The 16,370-nt window shown below is 41.1% G+C and overlaps 1 protein-coding gene across 2 annotated transcripts in view; it reads right to left on the bottom strand.

Annotated features, from left to right (window-relative positions):
* The window catches only part of FBXL7 (F-box and leucine rich repeat protein 7), a 178,537-nt gene extending 162,645 nt beyond the window's left edge, over nt 1–15,892 (bottom strand). The window contains exon 1 of one of the 2 annotated variants that reach the window (XM_005530881.3): nt 15,289–15,892. In XM_005530881.3, the coding sequence (XP_005530938.2) occupies nt 15,289–15,325 (37 nt within the window). In that variant the 5' untranslated portion in view covers nt 15,326–15,892. Of the gene's footprint in view, nt 1–7,742; nt 7,870–15,288 lie in introns of those variants that run through there. The other variant, XM_088065456.1, reaches the window with a different exon arrangement.
* Between the last annotated feature and the right edge of the window lie 478 nt (nt 15,893–16,370).

Genomic DNA, 16,370 nt, shown 5'->3' with positions numbered 1-16,370 from the left:
GGCTGCTATAATTTAGTTGGCCTTTCCCGTTTCCTGTGTCTCATAGACAATAAACTGAAATATTCCAGACATTACTTTTTGTCTGGATCCCAAGAAGCATTTTCAAAACAACACAAGTGCTTGCAGTGCCCACTCTCTCATACTTCTCCTCAAAACCATGCAGCGGAAGAGAAATACTCAAGGGACAGCCATGCCATTAAGCAAAGGAAGGATAACCTCTTAGCCACTTCATAATTTACTCAAAAGTGATTAGGAGGTGTAACAGAAAAGTCTTCAGGATGTTAAAAACTTCTGGCCACTCTGAATGACACCAATGCCAAAAGAAGCACTACCTGAGCTGCACAGAGTTAAGCAGCTGTTGCTACCAACCAACCATCTGCACATGGGAACATACCCAAGGCTTTACATACACTTACTGAACTACAGGGAACTGTTGCTGGATTTTACAAGAGGGTAGCAGGAAACTGGATTTACTGACCGTAAGGATCTAAGGATCAGAGAATCAGAAACAACTGATGTTCATCTCTCAGAACACATTAAGGTGAATCCAGACTAATCTTAGACCAGAGTTTGCTTTCTGCTGTAGAGAAATTTGAGAGGCAGCTCTTGAAGGGGAAATACCAGATTTCACCCAAAATAACAAACAAATTCCTTTGGCAGACTCAGGATGGATTTCCTACCAGTTCTAAGTTTATTCAAACATTCAAAGCCCTACCTGGAAAAAAGGTAACATCTTTCTTACCTAGCTTTAATTTCCAGAATGGTCACAGAGCATCACAGTAGTTCACACAGCAAGACAGCACAAGAAGTAACTCAAGAGGCAAACTCTCTTTAAAATACCTTTGAAAATGTTTGTGCCACTAGTCTAAATGGTGTTATCTATCCACACAGTACTACCAAATCATATATCCATTACCCTTCAGAATAAATCCTTGTTTAAGTGGCAAAGCAATGACAAATCATCAGATAGGGAGAGTTTTCCATTTACTCTTCACAATTGATGCAATCTCTGCACAGAAGCTTTCTTATGTCTAGTGTAAAGAGTCAATCTTCAAGAAAAAAAAAAAAGCAACAGTGATACTCTTTCCAACTTTGTTGGCAAGAACTAAAGGAGCACCTGATATGCCAGGCCCTTGAGATGCCTTGGACTACTGTCAAACAGGAAAGATAACATTAAGCTACTGTGCATCTTTTTACCCATTGCACAAGAGAAAGATCAAGTCAGTCCTTTAGTAAACAGAAGACAGCAACAAATCTGTTAAAGTTCATCAAAGCTGTGACTGCCCAGCTCCACTTTACAGGAATTATTCTGCCACTGTTCAGATGCAGCATCCCTGTCTCCTCCCCCACAGAACATTCTACCAAAAAATCGTAGTGGAATAGCCAGCTTATTGCAGCTGGCAAGCAGCAAACTAAGAATACTTTACATTAAAAAAAAGGAATGTTAACTCACCAGCTTTTCAAAGGGCATAGCCCTACTGAAAGGTAGGGTTGCCACATTTCACTGGGTCAATTCAATGCACTAGATAGATATTGACACAATAGATATAGATATATAGATTAGATATTGACACAAAGCATTACTGTTATGGTAAATTGTTTATAAAAAATACAGTGAGTTGTTTTCTGGTCTTCTGGCAACGAGAAGTATCGGGGCTCAGCTGATGCATTTCATAAGATAGCCAGAATTTAATGACCTTCCTATATAACTAATGTGGCTAGACAGTCTCAAGGAAAGTACAGTGGTCTGGTTTCCAATCTCCTTAAACACATTTCACTCTTGCATTACTTGTGCTTGTTTTCTTGCGTCTTTTTCTAAAAGCACAACAGTACATTGTCCTTACCTGAATATTGCATTTTAAATTTAAAAGAGTAACAAAACGACAGCTCAATTCCTCAAATGAAATATTTCAGAAATAAGCCATCCTTTTTAGATCACAAAAATCTGTGTGTTGGTCACACAACACTGAAAATCATATTCTTAGCCTTAGCTCTTCAAAGCCATTTCACTAGAACTAGACTGAAAACCTCTTTGAGGATCCTTATTGGAATTCTAGAGTTTAAGACTAGAAATTCCATTAACCTAGCACATATACACAGAAGAATTAGAGGCTCAAAGAAAGTTGTGGATACCTTTTTTTTTTTTTAAAGATACACCACACAGGTAAACAGAAAGGTCAAAGTATTAACACCATGTAGTATGAATATACAACATCTCAAATATATGTACAGAAATTAAAATTAAGGCCAGTTGCCTGAAGAATTTTGTTGTTCAGGTAATTCTCTTCTCAACATACATTTTTTATTTCTGCAAAGCTGTATTACTTGTGTGCAGTCGTGCAGTCCAGGTGTAACTAGACACATGCAAAGCCAACATGCAAGAATTAGTATATTAAGATTTATTTTTTTTTTTAAACTTTTCATGGCTTCATCATGAAGGAGTATTTTTAAAAATATTAAGTCCTCATCAAAAATCCCTTTTTAAAAAGCAGTAGTTCTTGTTCCAATAGAAAGAGGCTCAGCTACACCACAAGATAAGTTTCTTTTCTCAAAACTGAAGTAAACTAAATGTTGATATTGCTGTAGAAGAGAATTGCAGAGAACACTTCATGCAATTGACTATTCCTCCACCATTTTCTACCATCTAAAAACTAGGAACATCTGGTTCACCAGATGACTCACTAGTGATGCAGATTAACTTATTAGCCCTAGAGAATTAATTCATTTTTTTTACCTTAAGCAAAGCTTCTGCTGGGTACCTGATGGACATCTCTTGTAGGGTTCAGGAAAAAACACACATCTTTACACTGCAGCTAGCTCCACCTCTTTGTACTTTCAAAGCTGTAAGACTCAAGACTCTAGAATATGTAATGGAGTTTATACTGGGTTGCTTTTGTTGTTTTTTTTTCCTGAAACCATCTGTGGTCAAGTCTACAGAAAGGAAAGTTTTATGTGAGTTCTACTAATTTTACAGGGATTTTGTTCACACTTCACACTCATTAGCTGGCATCTACAGGGTTAAAGCAAGATTATGTGATAATCATTCTTCTCCCAAGAGCATAGTTAGAGACTTGACCTTAGCTTGAAAATACGCCCTGAATCAACAGAATCCTTCACAACTTGTCTTATATTTTCTCAAAACCATGGATGGCTAGCATTAGCAATAAGGCTGTTATCAATATGACTCAATTAACAAAAAGCCCCATCTCTGTGTCCTACCTACCATATTGTTTTCAGTCAAGTGCCAATACCTCAATTAGGAAGAAAACTGAGGAAAATATGGGTAGGATTAATTGGTGCTTAAAAGGCACAAACCACACTGCCACTGACAGCCAACTGCTGCATGAAAGGCTCCTGTGTCTGACTAGACTTGTTCTGGTTTAGACTCTAATCCTGGGGAAGCTAAACTTCACTTTCTAGGAATGTTTTTGCTCATGTAAAGACTTAATGAAGAAACCCTACACTTCAGTGACAGACATGGCAAGGCAAAGGGCAGGAGGACATCTTATCCACAGACAGGCAAGAATTTGTTTTCTATAGAAAATGAGGCCTGGCAAAATGAAGGCAGGAAACCCAGAAAGGATCCACTGCGTCCTACTTCTGCTGCCAGATCCTGTGCTCAAAAAAAGATAAGTGATAAGGTTGTTAGCTACCACTTCATAACCTGACACACACTATGGAAACACGTTCCATTTTAAAGATGCTGGACGCTCATCACAGTTCAGCTCTTGCAAAGACAAATACAACTTGCCATACTACATGCTTTCATGACGAGAAGCAAATTACACCATTATCAAAGACCTAAATCAAAGCAATATTTGAATCAATTAAATTCCTGGACAACAAAAGAGAAACTAGCCCTTCGCCTTATCCACAGTTTCTGTGCAACCTCTTGATAAACTGTAAGGAAATTCACAGTAGGATTATTTCTCAGATACAGAAGGGTCTCACATGGAGCCTTTTAAAACCAGAGTTAAAGCAGGAAAAATTAGTAATTGTTTGAGGGAGCGGAAGTCTCATAGTCACCTTTGTTCCACTAGTTCCTGGCAAGAGAAATAAATACTCACCACAAGCATTTGTGTTTTTCCATAAAGACAACCATGTAGGGCAACAAAAGGTACACCCACAGGGGAGTAAAGAGCAGTAATTTCCCAAGAGAAATGAAGACATAAGCAAAATATTCTGCTCATGCCTAACTGAGTGCCAAAGAAAACTTTAGACTGGACTGTGCTGTCTAGTCTATACATACAAATGGAAAGAAAAACAGTTTTTAAAAGTTGCCCCTAAAATCTTACCTTGGAACATTTTAATTTATGCACTGTAGCAATAGTTCTGATGCCACAGAACACTTAACCTTTCACCTTTCTAGAAAGTTATCCCCCTCTCCCATACAGAACAAATGTTCAAGCAATAGATATCACTAACAGGTGAATTACCCTAGAGGCAGCCTTTTGTTACTAAAATCAAAATGCAAATTCAACCACCATGTAGTATCAGACACAGCAATACCCAAAACCCATTGTATTGTATACAACTTTAGTTTTAAATAGAAGACTCTAAACTGAGAAGCATCTACTAGCACTTTAGAGGATTAAAATTAACCATGTTGTCTGGTAGTGATTGCTTTTGGAAGAAAATTTAAAACAATTGGCATTTCTTCTAAACTTGAATATTAATCTTCCATAACTTAAATGGGGGATTTAAATCCTCTTTGATTCAACCCTAGAATACATGGAAAGAAGCAAACCTTACACCAGTAGAATAAGGATTACAAATGTCATCCTGGGCTAGCTGTTCTTCCTGAAGCAAGCAAAACTCCACTGAAGTTCTTATGAAAAGTATAGATCATTGCTGCTGCCAGAAACAGCAACAAGAAACCACTGAGCCAGATTCTGCCACAAAAACTCTTAGGGTTCTTCTATTTTATCTGTTCTCTGCCAAGAGAAAGCATAGTCATTGAGAAAGTGTGAGTTTATCCAGTGACAATGAAGACTTTTAGCATTAATAATATAAGGTAAAAATAAATTATAGCTGAAAAACTCCAAACCAGCTGTAGACACAAATTTACAGAGTACTGTTTAGAGATACTCAACTACTGTAACACAGCCTTCACACTTGCCAGAAGTTGCTACAGCTGAACTCTATTGCTTCTGAAAGCCTGGTAGTAGCTTTTCTAAACATAAGTAACCAGTAGAAGTACAGGAGGATCAAGTTAGGGAACATTTAACCAAATTGGGCAGAACCAAATCCATGAGACCTAAGGGAGTGAACTGGTAATGGCTGTGGAATCTGGCCAGCATCACAGCAAGGTTCCCCAATTACTGCAGAAAGGTCATGGTGATCAGGAGAGGTTCCTGAGAACTGGACAAAAGCAAAACATGCCCCTGTCCCTAGAACAGCTTGGAGGACAGTCTACGGAGCCACAGGTTGGTTAGCCTCACCTCAACCCAGGAAAAGTGACAGGGCTTTCTGGAAAACATTTCCAAGCCAAGAAGGTGATGGGAAGTGATTATCAGGGATTTGTGGATAAGTGGAAGTCATGATTGGCCAGCCTGACAGACATCAATAAAGAAACGACTGGCACGAGGGGAGTACACAAGTGGTTTATCCCGACTTCAGCAAGGCTTCCCAACTTTTGTTTTTCATATCATCTTCACAGACAAAAGCAGAGACTAGCTAAGTGGACAGTGAGACAAAACTGAAAACTGACTAACCTGCCAGGCAGAAAGATACTTAGAAAGCTAGGACACTTTACTATGGAGAAGAGGGGACTTGGAAAGAATCTTATCATTGTGTATAAATACCTGGAGAAAGAGTGGAGTAAAGCAGGCAGAATCTTCTCAGTGACAGCCAGTGAACAGACAAGAGGGAATGGTCAAAAATTGATATATATGCATTTCCGTTTAAACATTAAAGCTTCTTTTTCTTTTAAAACTTGCAGGTTACTGAGCACTTGAACAGATTGCTCAGGGACACTGTAATATCTTCATTTTTGGAGGTGCTAAGAAATCTGATGGCGCAATATTCTGTGCAACCTGCTCTAGTTGGCTTCATTTTGAGCAGCAGGTTGGATTAGAAATCTCCAGAGGTGAAATTTCCAGTCTTCGGGTTTGTGTACTTCAGGGTCTATAGACATTAAAATAAAGCCAAAAGTTGATTGGAAAATGTTGTAATGTAATATTACTGTCTGCATAAAACTCCACTGGCAGTCTAGTACACCAAAATAAAAACTCCACAGCTAGAGGATCTGGAGTAAGAGCACCCATGCTCTCAAACCATGCTAAAAATAGATGAGGACCTTCAGGCTTGTTGGCTGCAAATGAGGACAGTCATAAATGAATGCCAAGAGGTAGGTAAACTACTAGATATTCTTGACATAGAAGAGCATGCAGTTAGCTTCAACTTAATGCTAGCATGGCTAACTGGAATTGAAATCCTCCTGCCACAAGACTTTTCTTATACCTCTTAGTTTATCCTGAAGTTTCAAAAATTCTAAAAGCTCAAGTTGTAATAGTATATCAACAATTTTCACCACATAATTAAGCAATAGCTTATTATTTCCGCAATTTCATTTTATAAAAAGGTATGCAAGACTTGGAGTTCTTTGTCCAGTTCTGGAGACCATAGCACAGGAAGGACATGGACCTGTTGGAGCAAGTCCAGAGAAGAACCACAAAAATTATCAGGGTGCTGGAGCACATCTATGAGGACAGGCTGAGAAAGTTGGGTTTGTTCAACCTGGAGAAGACGACTCCTTATTGCAATCTTTCAATACTTAAAGAGGGCTTATAAGATGGGGACGGACTTTCTAGTAGGCCTGTTGCAACAGCACAGGTAGCATCAGTTTTAAACTAAAATATTTAGACCAGATACAAGGAAAAATTATTTCACAATGAGGGTGGTGAAACACTGGAATAGGTTGTACAGTGAGGTGGTGGATACCTCATCCCTGGAAACATAAATGGTCAGGCTGGAAGAGACTGTAAGCAACCTGAAGCTCATTGCAGGGGGATTGAACTAGATGACATTTAAAAAGGTCCCTTCCAATCCAAACTACTCTATGACTCCACGTTGATGCCACAAGAAACTTCCATGTAAAGTATCAAAGGAAAGGCAAATGAAAAACTGGAATATAAATATGTTTTACTAGGTACTACAGAGAAACTCTAAAAACATCTGTTGAGTACATCTGTTGGTAACCAGCTGTTCCCTTTTGTCTTGCCCTCCAGTGACAAACAAGGTCAAGTACTGCCATCATTGCATCAGAGACAAAACAATATAAAATCCACAAGCACCATAAGAAACTCTCAGATAAGTGCACTTTGTCTTCATCAGTTCCCACAACAGCATTACTATCTCTCAAGGACTCACCCTAAGTAATTATTACACAATTTAAGAAAAATTTCCAAGTTTCTTTTCTCCATGCAGCAATTTACACAGGAAGAGGATTTTGTGCAATCTGGCAATAAAATAGCATCTGAGCTTTAAATAGATGGCATGCTTCTCCACTATGCATATAGTCATACAAGCAATAGAAGTCTGGACTCCCCATGAACTGACAAGACTACTCGTCATGTGACAACAAAACTTGTTACAATTCTATTTTTACTGTGAAAGAAGGTTGTGTGACTCTTGATCAAAAGAGGTTCTTCCTAGTTAACTACCATTGATGTTATGCCAGTGTTTGGAGTCCTCTTTCTTTCTTAACGAAAACAAACAAAAAAAAACCAAAACACACCAACCTCATAACTGCTCCTTTTATAATAGCATCTGCAAATTTCATTTGGTTTTCTTTTTACAGGAACAAAGAAGGAAAGTGAGGAAAATAATTTTTAAAATAGATTCACCAAAAGTATTAAAAGACCTCCCTCCAACTAATGCTGCTTGAAAAGACTTTAGTATAGCACTGCTGCAGCTATTATACACATTCGTACACAAGTCCTTGAGAAAGAAAGCCACATGATTTCAGATGTTGATTTGACAAATTTACGTATTGCAGACAGGAATTTCCTGATTCAAAACATGGGCATGAAAAAGAGCTTCCTGTTGTTCACTTGACTTCAAGGGTGAAAAAAATCCCCAAAAGACAACAATTTTCCCCTGTTTACTTAAGGCAGAGGTCAAAAAAGTGTATAGGGTGAGGAGACCTATTTTGCCAAAAGATTACTTTCGTTGAGTTTGGATACTGACACAGAGTTGTAACCTTTACCTTAAATACCTGTTTGGACACAGCCAACTCAAGCACAACATCAAGATGGTAACACCTCCTTTATGTTTCAACTCCTTTAAGGAGAGTCTCACATAAACCTATCCTCAATGCCATATTGGTGATAGAAGGCATACAAGTACATTTGGAACTAAAACGTGGGCTATGATCAGTCAGAACTAAGAGCTTTTTTCCCTCAAGGTCAGCTATAACATTATGAGTTCTCAACCTAAATGGTACTTGAATAATAAAGTCCTGGCACTCATCTATCCCATCACAAGCTGCGCATCTATACACATAGAAAGTGTTGCATATTTCTTCTTCTCATCAAGAAGGAACAGATTTTACAGGGAGCCCACCACCTGTTTCTCAGCTTTTGAACATCTCTGCTCCTTAATGAAATAGTTGTCCTAATTTAGCAAAGCACATGTCCTATATTAAAAAATAGGGCATAGCTAACTATAAAATGAAGAGCAGAAATAAACCACTTGTGCATTTCAGCCTTCAAATGTCATCCACTGCCTTCTGCCAATCACTTTCCTAACACAAACAAGACACAAGAAGCAGCAAGCCAATTCCTAGTTAGGAACTGTTCACAGAAGTAAGGAATCCAGAAGTGGCCAAAGGACTGAAAGTGCCAGAAAACTAAGTTCTCTGAGGAGTTTTTTGGGGTCAGCAGTTAAAACTGCTCACCCAATTCTGAGTACATGTTGATTTCCTCCCCCCCCCGCCACAAGGAATGAGATAGTATCAACTTCAATTTGGATTTTATGAAGTCCAGTTTGGTAGAAGGATGTTCAAATTCAGCTTAGAAAAGTTACCACAGCAATGTCATCTCCATGTCTTTGGGGAGAGGGCAAAAGAAGTATGAGGATGTGCAAGTCCTGGACTCCTACTATCTTAGCTGAGACAGGTCTGCTGGAAGCTTTCCATATCATGCAACCCCCCAGCTTCAAAGTTTATTCAGGCCTCTGACTGGCACCAAGTCAACAATTTTTTTAAAATTAAACAGAAGAGCATCCAGTAAACTGTGCACCATGCAAAGCTACCAATCAAGTAAAAGGTAACTCCGTAGACTACAGTTAGTTAGCTAATATCTATTTTAAAAAAATAGAGACCCTGTCTTCCCCAGAATCATTTTATGAAAGAATAACATTTTATGAAATAACATGGATGTTTGTCATTAAATTACTTTCTAAAAAGCTATTGATAAAATTAGCAACTTTTAAAAGCCTAAATCTCCCACAAATCTGTAGCTGTAGTATAAACACACATTTGAATTACACACAGGCTGGTCATTTTTTCAGAAAAGAAAATTCTGTTTTATGAAAAACTGACAGCAGCACAGCAGCTCATTTAAGTGCTGTGTCTGACCCTCCTCCTGCCCCTGCCGTGTGATTTAGACAACAACATGCAACATAAGCACTGAGCTTAGAGCAAATTTACTTTTTGGAGACAAACTAAGTAAACACACATACACACAATCATTTTGCATTGCTCAGTTGACAGTTACATAAAAAATGAACATCATAAGCAGCATTTTTGAAGATTACTTTTGTTCAGAGCAGTTGGCCACTGTCAGACTGCAAATTCACTTTTAAAAAAACAACACTGCCTGAAGGATTGACATTTGGAATACTGCTATACTTCCAGTCCCAACTTTGCTGTTCAGAGGCAAGTCTCATCTCTCTGAAGGCAGCTGAGTGAAACTGGGCCACAGGTAAAATGCAAGAACTGATACTGGAAAAGTACCAAAAAGCAGAATGCAATCACATAAGTAAGTGCAACACCAAAAAGCACTATTAAGCAAAACCCTAATATTTACAGTAGTGGCATAGATGTCATAGTTAAGAAACCAAAAAACCCACCAGAACAGTAAGGTAAGACAGCAATAAGTATGATATACAAAATTCCACATTCAACAGGTCGAATAATAGTATGTAAATGCAACTCAGACATCAAAACAAAGTGAGGAAAAAAATGCACAGTCTAGAAGGCTTTTAGCACTCAACTTGATGAGACTCTTCACTTGACTCTGGGAACCTCGTAGGGTAGAAAATAATAAATACTAGAAAGAAAAACCACCCTTGCTTCTGAAGATGCAGTACACAGGAAGATACCTCAGGAGGATATCACAATTTTGTAATTAAATAATGTAGTAAAAGCTATTTTATTGCTTTTCCCACCCTTCTACCCTCATTAAAATTTCCCATGAGGCTTCACAGATTCTAACCACCCATACAAATAATTAGTAAATTATTATGATTCAACTCTTTCAACAAAAGAGTGCAAGATTACCAAGGTATACTGTTTTTCACAGTTGACATAAGCACTGCATGTGAAGTAAATCCAGCAACACTTTGTGCAGAAACAAATCCTAACATATGGCAAAATCTATAGGTCATGAATACCAGAACTTTTGGATTAAAAAGGTTTCCATACAACATCAGGCGTGTCAGAACACCTGCCATCACTTAATTAGAAGACATCTACTTTGAAATGAAAGGCAGCATTCACAATGAGTTAGTGTTCAAGAGTAACTTCAACAAAAAGGACAAGTCTGAAAGCCTGGCTCTGTAGTGAAGACCTTGAACCTTCACCCCTGAAGGGACAAATTTGAGAGAGTAACCTACTCCAAAACACAGACTGACTCATTTCTCCACAATGCTACATGCTGGCAATTCCTAGGAAGTTTTAGCTACTCTATACCAGGTCACACATCATAATTAATGCCATCTTTGTGGAACCATGTTGCCTGTGCTTTGTAGCAGCTGTACCTCATGGCAGGCAGGTCATGAGGCAGGTTTTTGTGCTGGTGCTTACTTTCGCAGAACACTGGGATCTACACAGGAATTCTCCCTCCAAGTGGTTTGTGAATAGAAAACACCAAAAATAAAAGTTTGAACAAGCAATATTTTCAAACTAATAACAGAATAAAAGTTATTCCTAAAAAGTTGGCATTAAAATCTTCCCAAATTAAATATTCAGATTCAAAAAAGAAAAAGTTTGTCAACAAGGCTTATGATTCAGAAAGGATGTTGATTTCCTTGTCTAAGGTATCCTTTCACCTATTTCTCCCACATTTTCATCCACTGTTCCCCTGCCATCCTCTATTCTCTGCAGCACCAGGCTCCTGCGTTACGTCAAGTCTTTCATGATACATTTTAGCTGATCAACTGGAGCTGGTGCTCATTGTCACCACTAGACCACATTCTGGAAAGAGAAAGTGCAGGAGATTCCCCAAGAAAGCTTCTTCCACAACTGCAGGATTCTGGACAGTCAACTTCCTAAAAAGGCATTCCTTCATATGGCCTAAACATTGATACTGTCAAAATTTTGTACCATTATTTAGCTCCTCTCAAACTTGACTGGTTCTCAAGTCTCAGTTTAATGAGGAAGTGAAGAAGCAGCATTGAAAAGTTATTTTGCTAAGCAGCAATTTCACCTCAATGCCAGAGCTTCCTTTCATATGTAAGAACACAGACTATTCCTCCAACTCATATCGCAAAGCAAATTTCCTTGTATTACAGAAGCCTGCAGTTTTAAAGTCCTACCCTGGAGGATGAGATGGTAAGAGGGACAGCATCCAGTTAACCTTCTCCCAAAGGAAACAGCTGGCGCTACAGTCAGCACCCACCCAGCTTTCATGCCCAGTACAGGTTTTTCTGGGCAGAAACATTACAGAAACACTGCCAAGGTGTCTGATCAACTTGGCAATAGTTAAAGGGCAGCATGCTTCAACTCAGTCCCCTCATCTATGATGAGGAGTAGCGTCTTGTTTGGTCAGCTGCAACCGCATTACATTTTAAGACAGGTCCTTAAACAGAACACCTGACTTTTGATAGCTTCTAAAACAAAAGGCTGCTCTGTCCACTATCAGACACAAGGCCTCCTCTTATTCAAAAACCAAGCAAGCAGCTAAATAAATGAGAGAAAGTAGAATGATTTATCCCCTTGGAAAGAAAGACAGCAGTAAGACTCTTGCTAAGGCAACTGATAATTTCCATCAGTTTATCTGCATAGGCAAAAGCCCTACAAGTTCTGCTCCATGATGAAGGGGATTTCTTGCTCCAGTGATCTATTAGCATCAGTAGCACTGTTCAAACACAGCTGCTGGAACACATTCACAAAGACTCATCTCAAACTTCAGCACTTCAGTCTGAATCTACTGCATACTACAACAAGCCTGAAATCTCAAGTTCCACACATTTTTCAGGTGAAAAGATTTCCAGGAATAATCTGCCTTATGGCAATTATTTTAAAATTCCAAATGAAAACTGAGAAAGTAAACTTGTACTTAATATTTTACATTTAAAAATAGGTAAATTCCTGTAAACAAAGTTTTGTTTATATATTAATTTATTATAATTCCTTAAATGAGCATTGTGTTCATATCCCATCTGCATGACATGATTTCTCAGATAAGCAATTTTATTTACATTTAAGCTTCATTCAGAGCAAGTTTTAGCCTTAGAAAATTAAATTAATGGAAAACAAACACATTCAAAGCACTGTCAATTATACACCAGACTCTATATACTGATTTAGACTCCTCAAACATCCAACTGTCCTGTGCATGTTAACATGACAATTGCAGCTTCCAAAAAAATCACATTCAATAAAGCCTTGGCCAACCACATAAATAAAGGCAGTCCAGTGTAGTTTATGTGATCAGTCACAAATGCTTAGCTGCCTGAGATTATCACATACACAGCACAGATGTGAATTTCAGTAAAAGTTTCTTACTGGTAACTGTAACAATCCATGTAACACCCAATTTCCTGGTCAAAAAAGCTCTCCATTTTAGAAGTGGTATCTGGAGCATGAGTTATCCTTGCCCTAATGTATCTGCTCAACATTGAGATAAGAACCAACTTGGGCAAATTCATAAAGTTTTGCAGTTCCACAGCATGTAGAAAGGAAAGCTGTGTGAAAAAACAGCCAGCCATTTCAAAAATCATCTGCAGTTGTCCTCCTGAAATCTCACCTAAGATATCAGCAAGCAGTAAATGGGAAAACAGCCTTCAAGAAGCTCAGCTATCGAAGGTACTTTTCTCCACCCCTCAAATGACATACCATAGTGCAGCATCAGCCTACAAAGCCCAATAGGCTGAAAACTGTGTACCACAGACACCACTCCATGAACTTCCAAATGGATATTCAGGTTGGATTCAGGAGGATTACTCCTCCACCCGGGAGTATAATCACATCCTACTAAAAAGAAACTTTTTACAGTAATTAAGTGGCTCATTTGCCAAAGGCACCAGAAGCCCCAGTAGTTTATTGGAAAAAAAAAATAATAAAAAAAAATGCTTCCCTTTTTCAGGTTTAGATTTGTTCTCCTCGGTATCACTCAGGAAACAAAACTAGTACAAGAGCTTCTCCAACTTTCTCAGTAACTGATGATGCACAAAAGTTACCAGGAAACATGATCTATGAGGCTCATAAATGATGAAGTTTTGGTCATGGGGCTTGGGGATTTTTTAAGTTTATTTTAACTTGAAACCACTATTCTACCTAATTCTCAAGACAGGTAATGGTCTGCACTGTAAAGATTAATTTGCCACATGTAGTCTGCACTCGCAGGATCCAATCTCCACTCTGAATGGAGTGGAGAGGTGAACTAACTTAGAACACCCTGGTAGTATTAATTCCCCTCTTCCTCACAGTGCCTATCAGGTCCTTCTGGAACAGTTAATCTCCCCTTCACTGAGGGCTGCAAAAAATTCCACGTCAGTCACATTCCTCCCCAAAAACTGTACATTTATTGAAGCAATCAGCCCTCTGAATTCACAAAAAAGCTCAGGCATGCATCCACACCTTCCTGTCATTGAGGTAACCACCCCCATCAGCATGAGCAGATCAACAACGACCCTTTCAACTCTGGTGAAAAACTAAGATTTCCCCTTTTAGGAGGAATCCTAAGAGGCTTTGATTGCAACTTCCAGGTTCACCCCATTTATTCAGGAGTTTTTCCAGTGATGGTATTAATTGACTGAAACCCCAGGACAGGAAGAACATCTTTAGCTTAAAGTGTCTGACTTCATCAACTCTTCAGAAAGCAGAGCTCATTTGGCAATAAATGAAAGGAACTGCAGAATCTGCTCAAGAAGTGGCGTCTTTCCTCTTTCCTTTACACAATCTTCATGCATATTTTGGATGCAAGAGGTGTATTCTTTGGCAGTTGCCGTCTGAACTCCCAAAGAATGGAGCAGACCACAAGATCATCTCCCTCGCTCCACCTCCAAACCCTCAACAACAAAAAAAAGGGGGTGGTGGTGGTGATCCTATACGGTTGCCCAATACACGAAGGGGAAGGCACACATCCCACAGAGCGCCTAACTACCTGGAGGTCAATACGTATAGAAGTCAGCTGGAAGTCAAAGAAAGTTTAAAACTAGCTTGCAGGAAGACAAATTTGCTGTACTTGCCATTGGTTTGCCTGGCAGCAGCTGACTGCTCCAGCAGTCCTTCACACCAGAAGCAAAGCAGCTGAAATTCATCCCTGATGCAACTCCAGCGAGACTAATAGGTTTCCACAAGAACGAATCAGGCCCTGTATATCTAAAAGCAAGCCCACTAAAGTTTCACTGAAGCGAAATTTCAGGAGTACAATCTATGGATAACAGCTGGAGAACATTAACTCTCCCCCCAACCCTTGCCGGGGTTAATTTTTTTCTTTCTGTTCAGACAGGAAGCAGTCATATAGCATACTGTATAATATAAGGATCCTGGGATATAAAGAGGAGTAGAAAGGATTACAAAGAGCTCTCTACAAGTTTTTAGCAAAGTTAACGCTGCCATAACCCCCGAGCTGCCTTCGAACAGCAAGCCGCGCCGCGACACCATGAGCTGAGACAGCACTTAAACTCCTATCTAGTGAAAAAAACAATTAAAAATTAAGGGTGTTTTTACGGGACTCAGCGGGAGCCCAAGGACTGTGTCGCGGATCCGGGCGGGGTCGTCCCGGCCGGGGAGAGGAGCACCCCTCTTGCCGCGGTGTCCCCCGCCCGGTCAGCCCTCCCCGGCCGGGACGACCCCCGGCGCTGCTCCAGCGCCCCTCTCGCCGCCCCCCAGCTCACCCTCGCTGCCGTACTGCTTGCCATTGTTCGCGCCCATCCTGCCGCCTTCATGCTCGTCGCCGCTTTCCCACGCCGCCGCTCAGCATCTCTGCCGCGGGGCGCCGAGCGGCCGCGGCTCACCGACTGCAGCCCTGGGCCAGTGCTGGGGAACAGCCCCCAAAAGTTTTCACGGCGACATGTCCAAAGCAGCCTTGCAACTTCCTCCGCTTCTTCTCGGGCGGCCGACACCCTCTCTTCCCCACCTCATATAAAAAAAAAACAACAACAACAAAAAAACCCAAAAAAACCAAACCTCCAAAACAAAAAAAAAAAAAAAAAAAGCTTTAAAACAGAATCAAAAATGCGATGTATCGGAGCTCCCTCCCCGCCCCGGTTTCCAGCCGGGGTGTCCGGGCCAGGAAGGCGGCTCCAGTTATAATCCACAAGCAGGACGGGCGGGACGGCCTCCGGGCTCTGGCTCCACCGCCCCGCGGCTGGCGCTCGGCTCCTCCGATGCTTCAGCGCCGCTCCGCCTTCCTCCTCCTCCTCCTCGCAGCCCTGCCGCCGCTGCCGCCTCCCCCGGGAGGCCAGGCCAGCCACTTGTTGCCCGGGGCGGGAGGAAAGGGAGCCTCGGCCGCAGACTTTTGTTAGCGGCAGGCGCCTCCTCCCGGCGCCCAGCGCCGCCGGGCCGGGGGAGGGACGGGATGGGGACGGGGGCAGGATGGAGCCCGGCCCCGGCCCTTAAAGACACAGCTCCCGGCACGGGAGATCCCCGGCCGCTGTGCCCCGGCCTCCCCCGCTGTTCCAGCAGAGCCGCCCGGCCGGGATGGCTGCGGGGGCTGCTCGCAGAGTCCCCCCCAGGACGGCCCTGCCCGGGTGTCCTTCCGACGGGCGGGACAGGGGCTCTGCCTTCAGCACCTTTGCGGCACCCCCGACCCCGTGCAACTCACCGGGGGCTGACAGAAAGTAGGAGGAAGCCGCGCAGCAAAGACTTTACCTCTCGTTCCCTCCCGCTGCTCCGGAGTTCGAGCTGTTTTCTCCTTGCAAATAGTATTCCCACAGTCACTCAGTTCCAGTGAATCACTGGCGGCCTTTACTGCCAT

Source organism: Pseudopodoces humilis, chromosome 1, assembly GCF_049639895.1.
Source record: "Pseudopodoces humilis isolate 2021_Gansu_Grassland_sample_001 chromosome 1, ASM4963989v1, whole genome shotgun sequence".
In the NCBI taxonomy this organism is placed as follows: Eukaryota; Metazoa; Chordata; class Aves; order Passeriformes; family Paridae; genus Pseudopodoces; species Pseudopodoces humilis.
The sequence above is the reverse complement of the archived record's forward strand: the minus strand, read 5'-3'. Positions and strand labels throughout refer to the sequence as shown.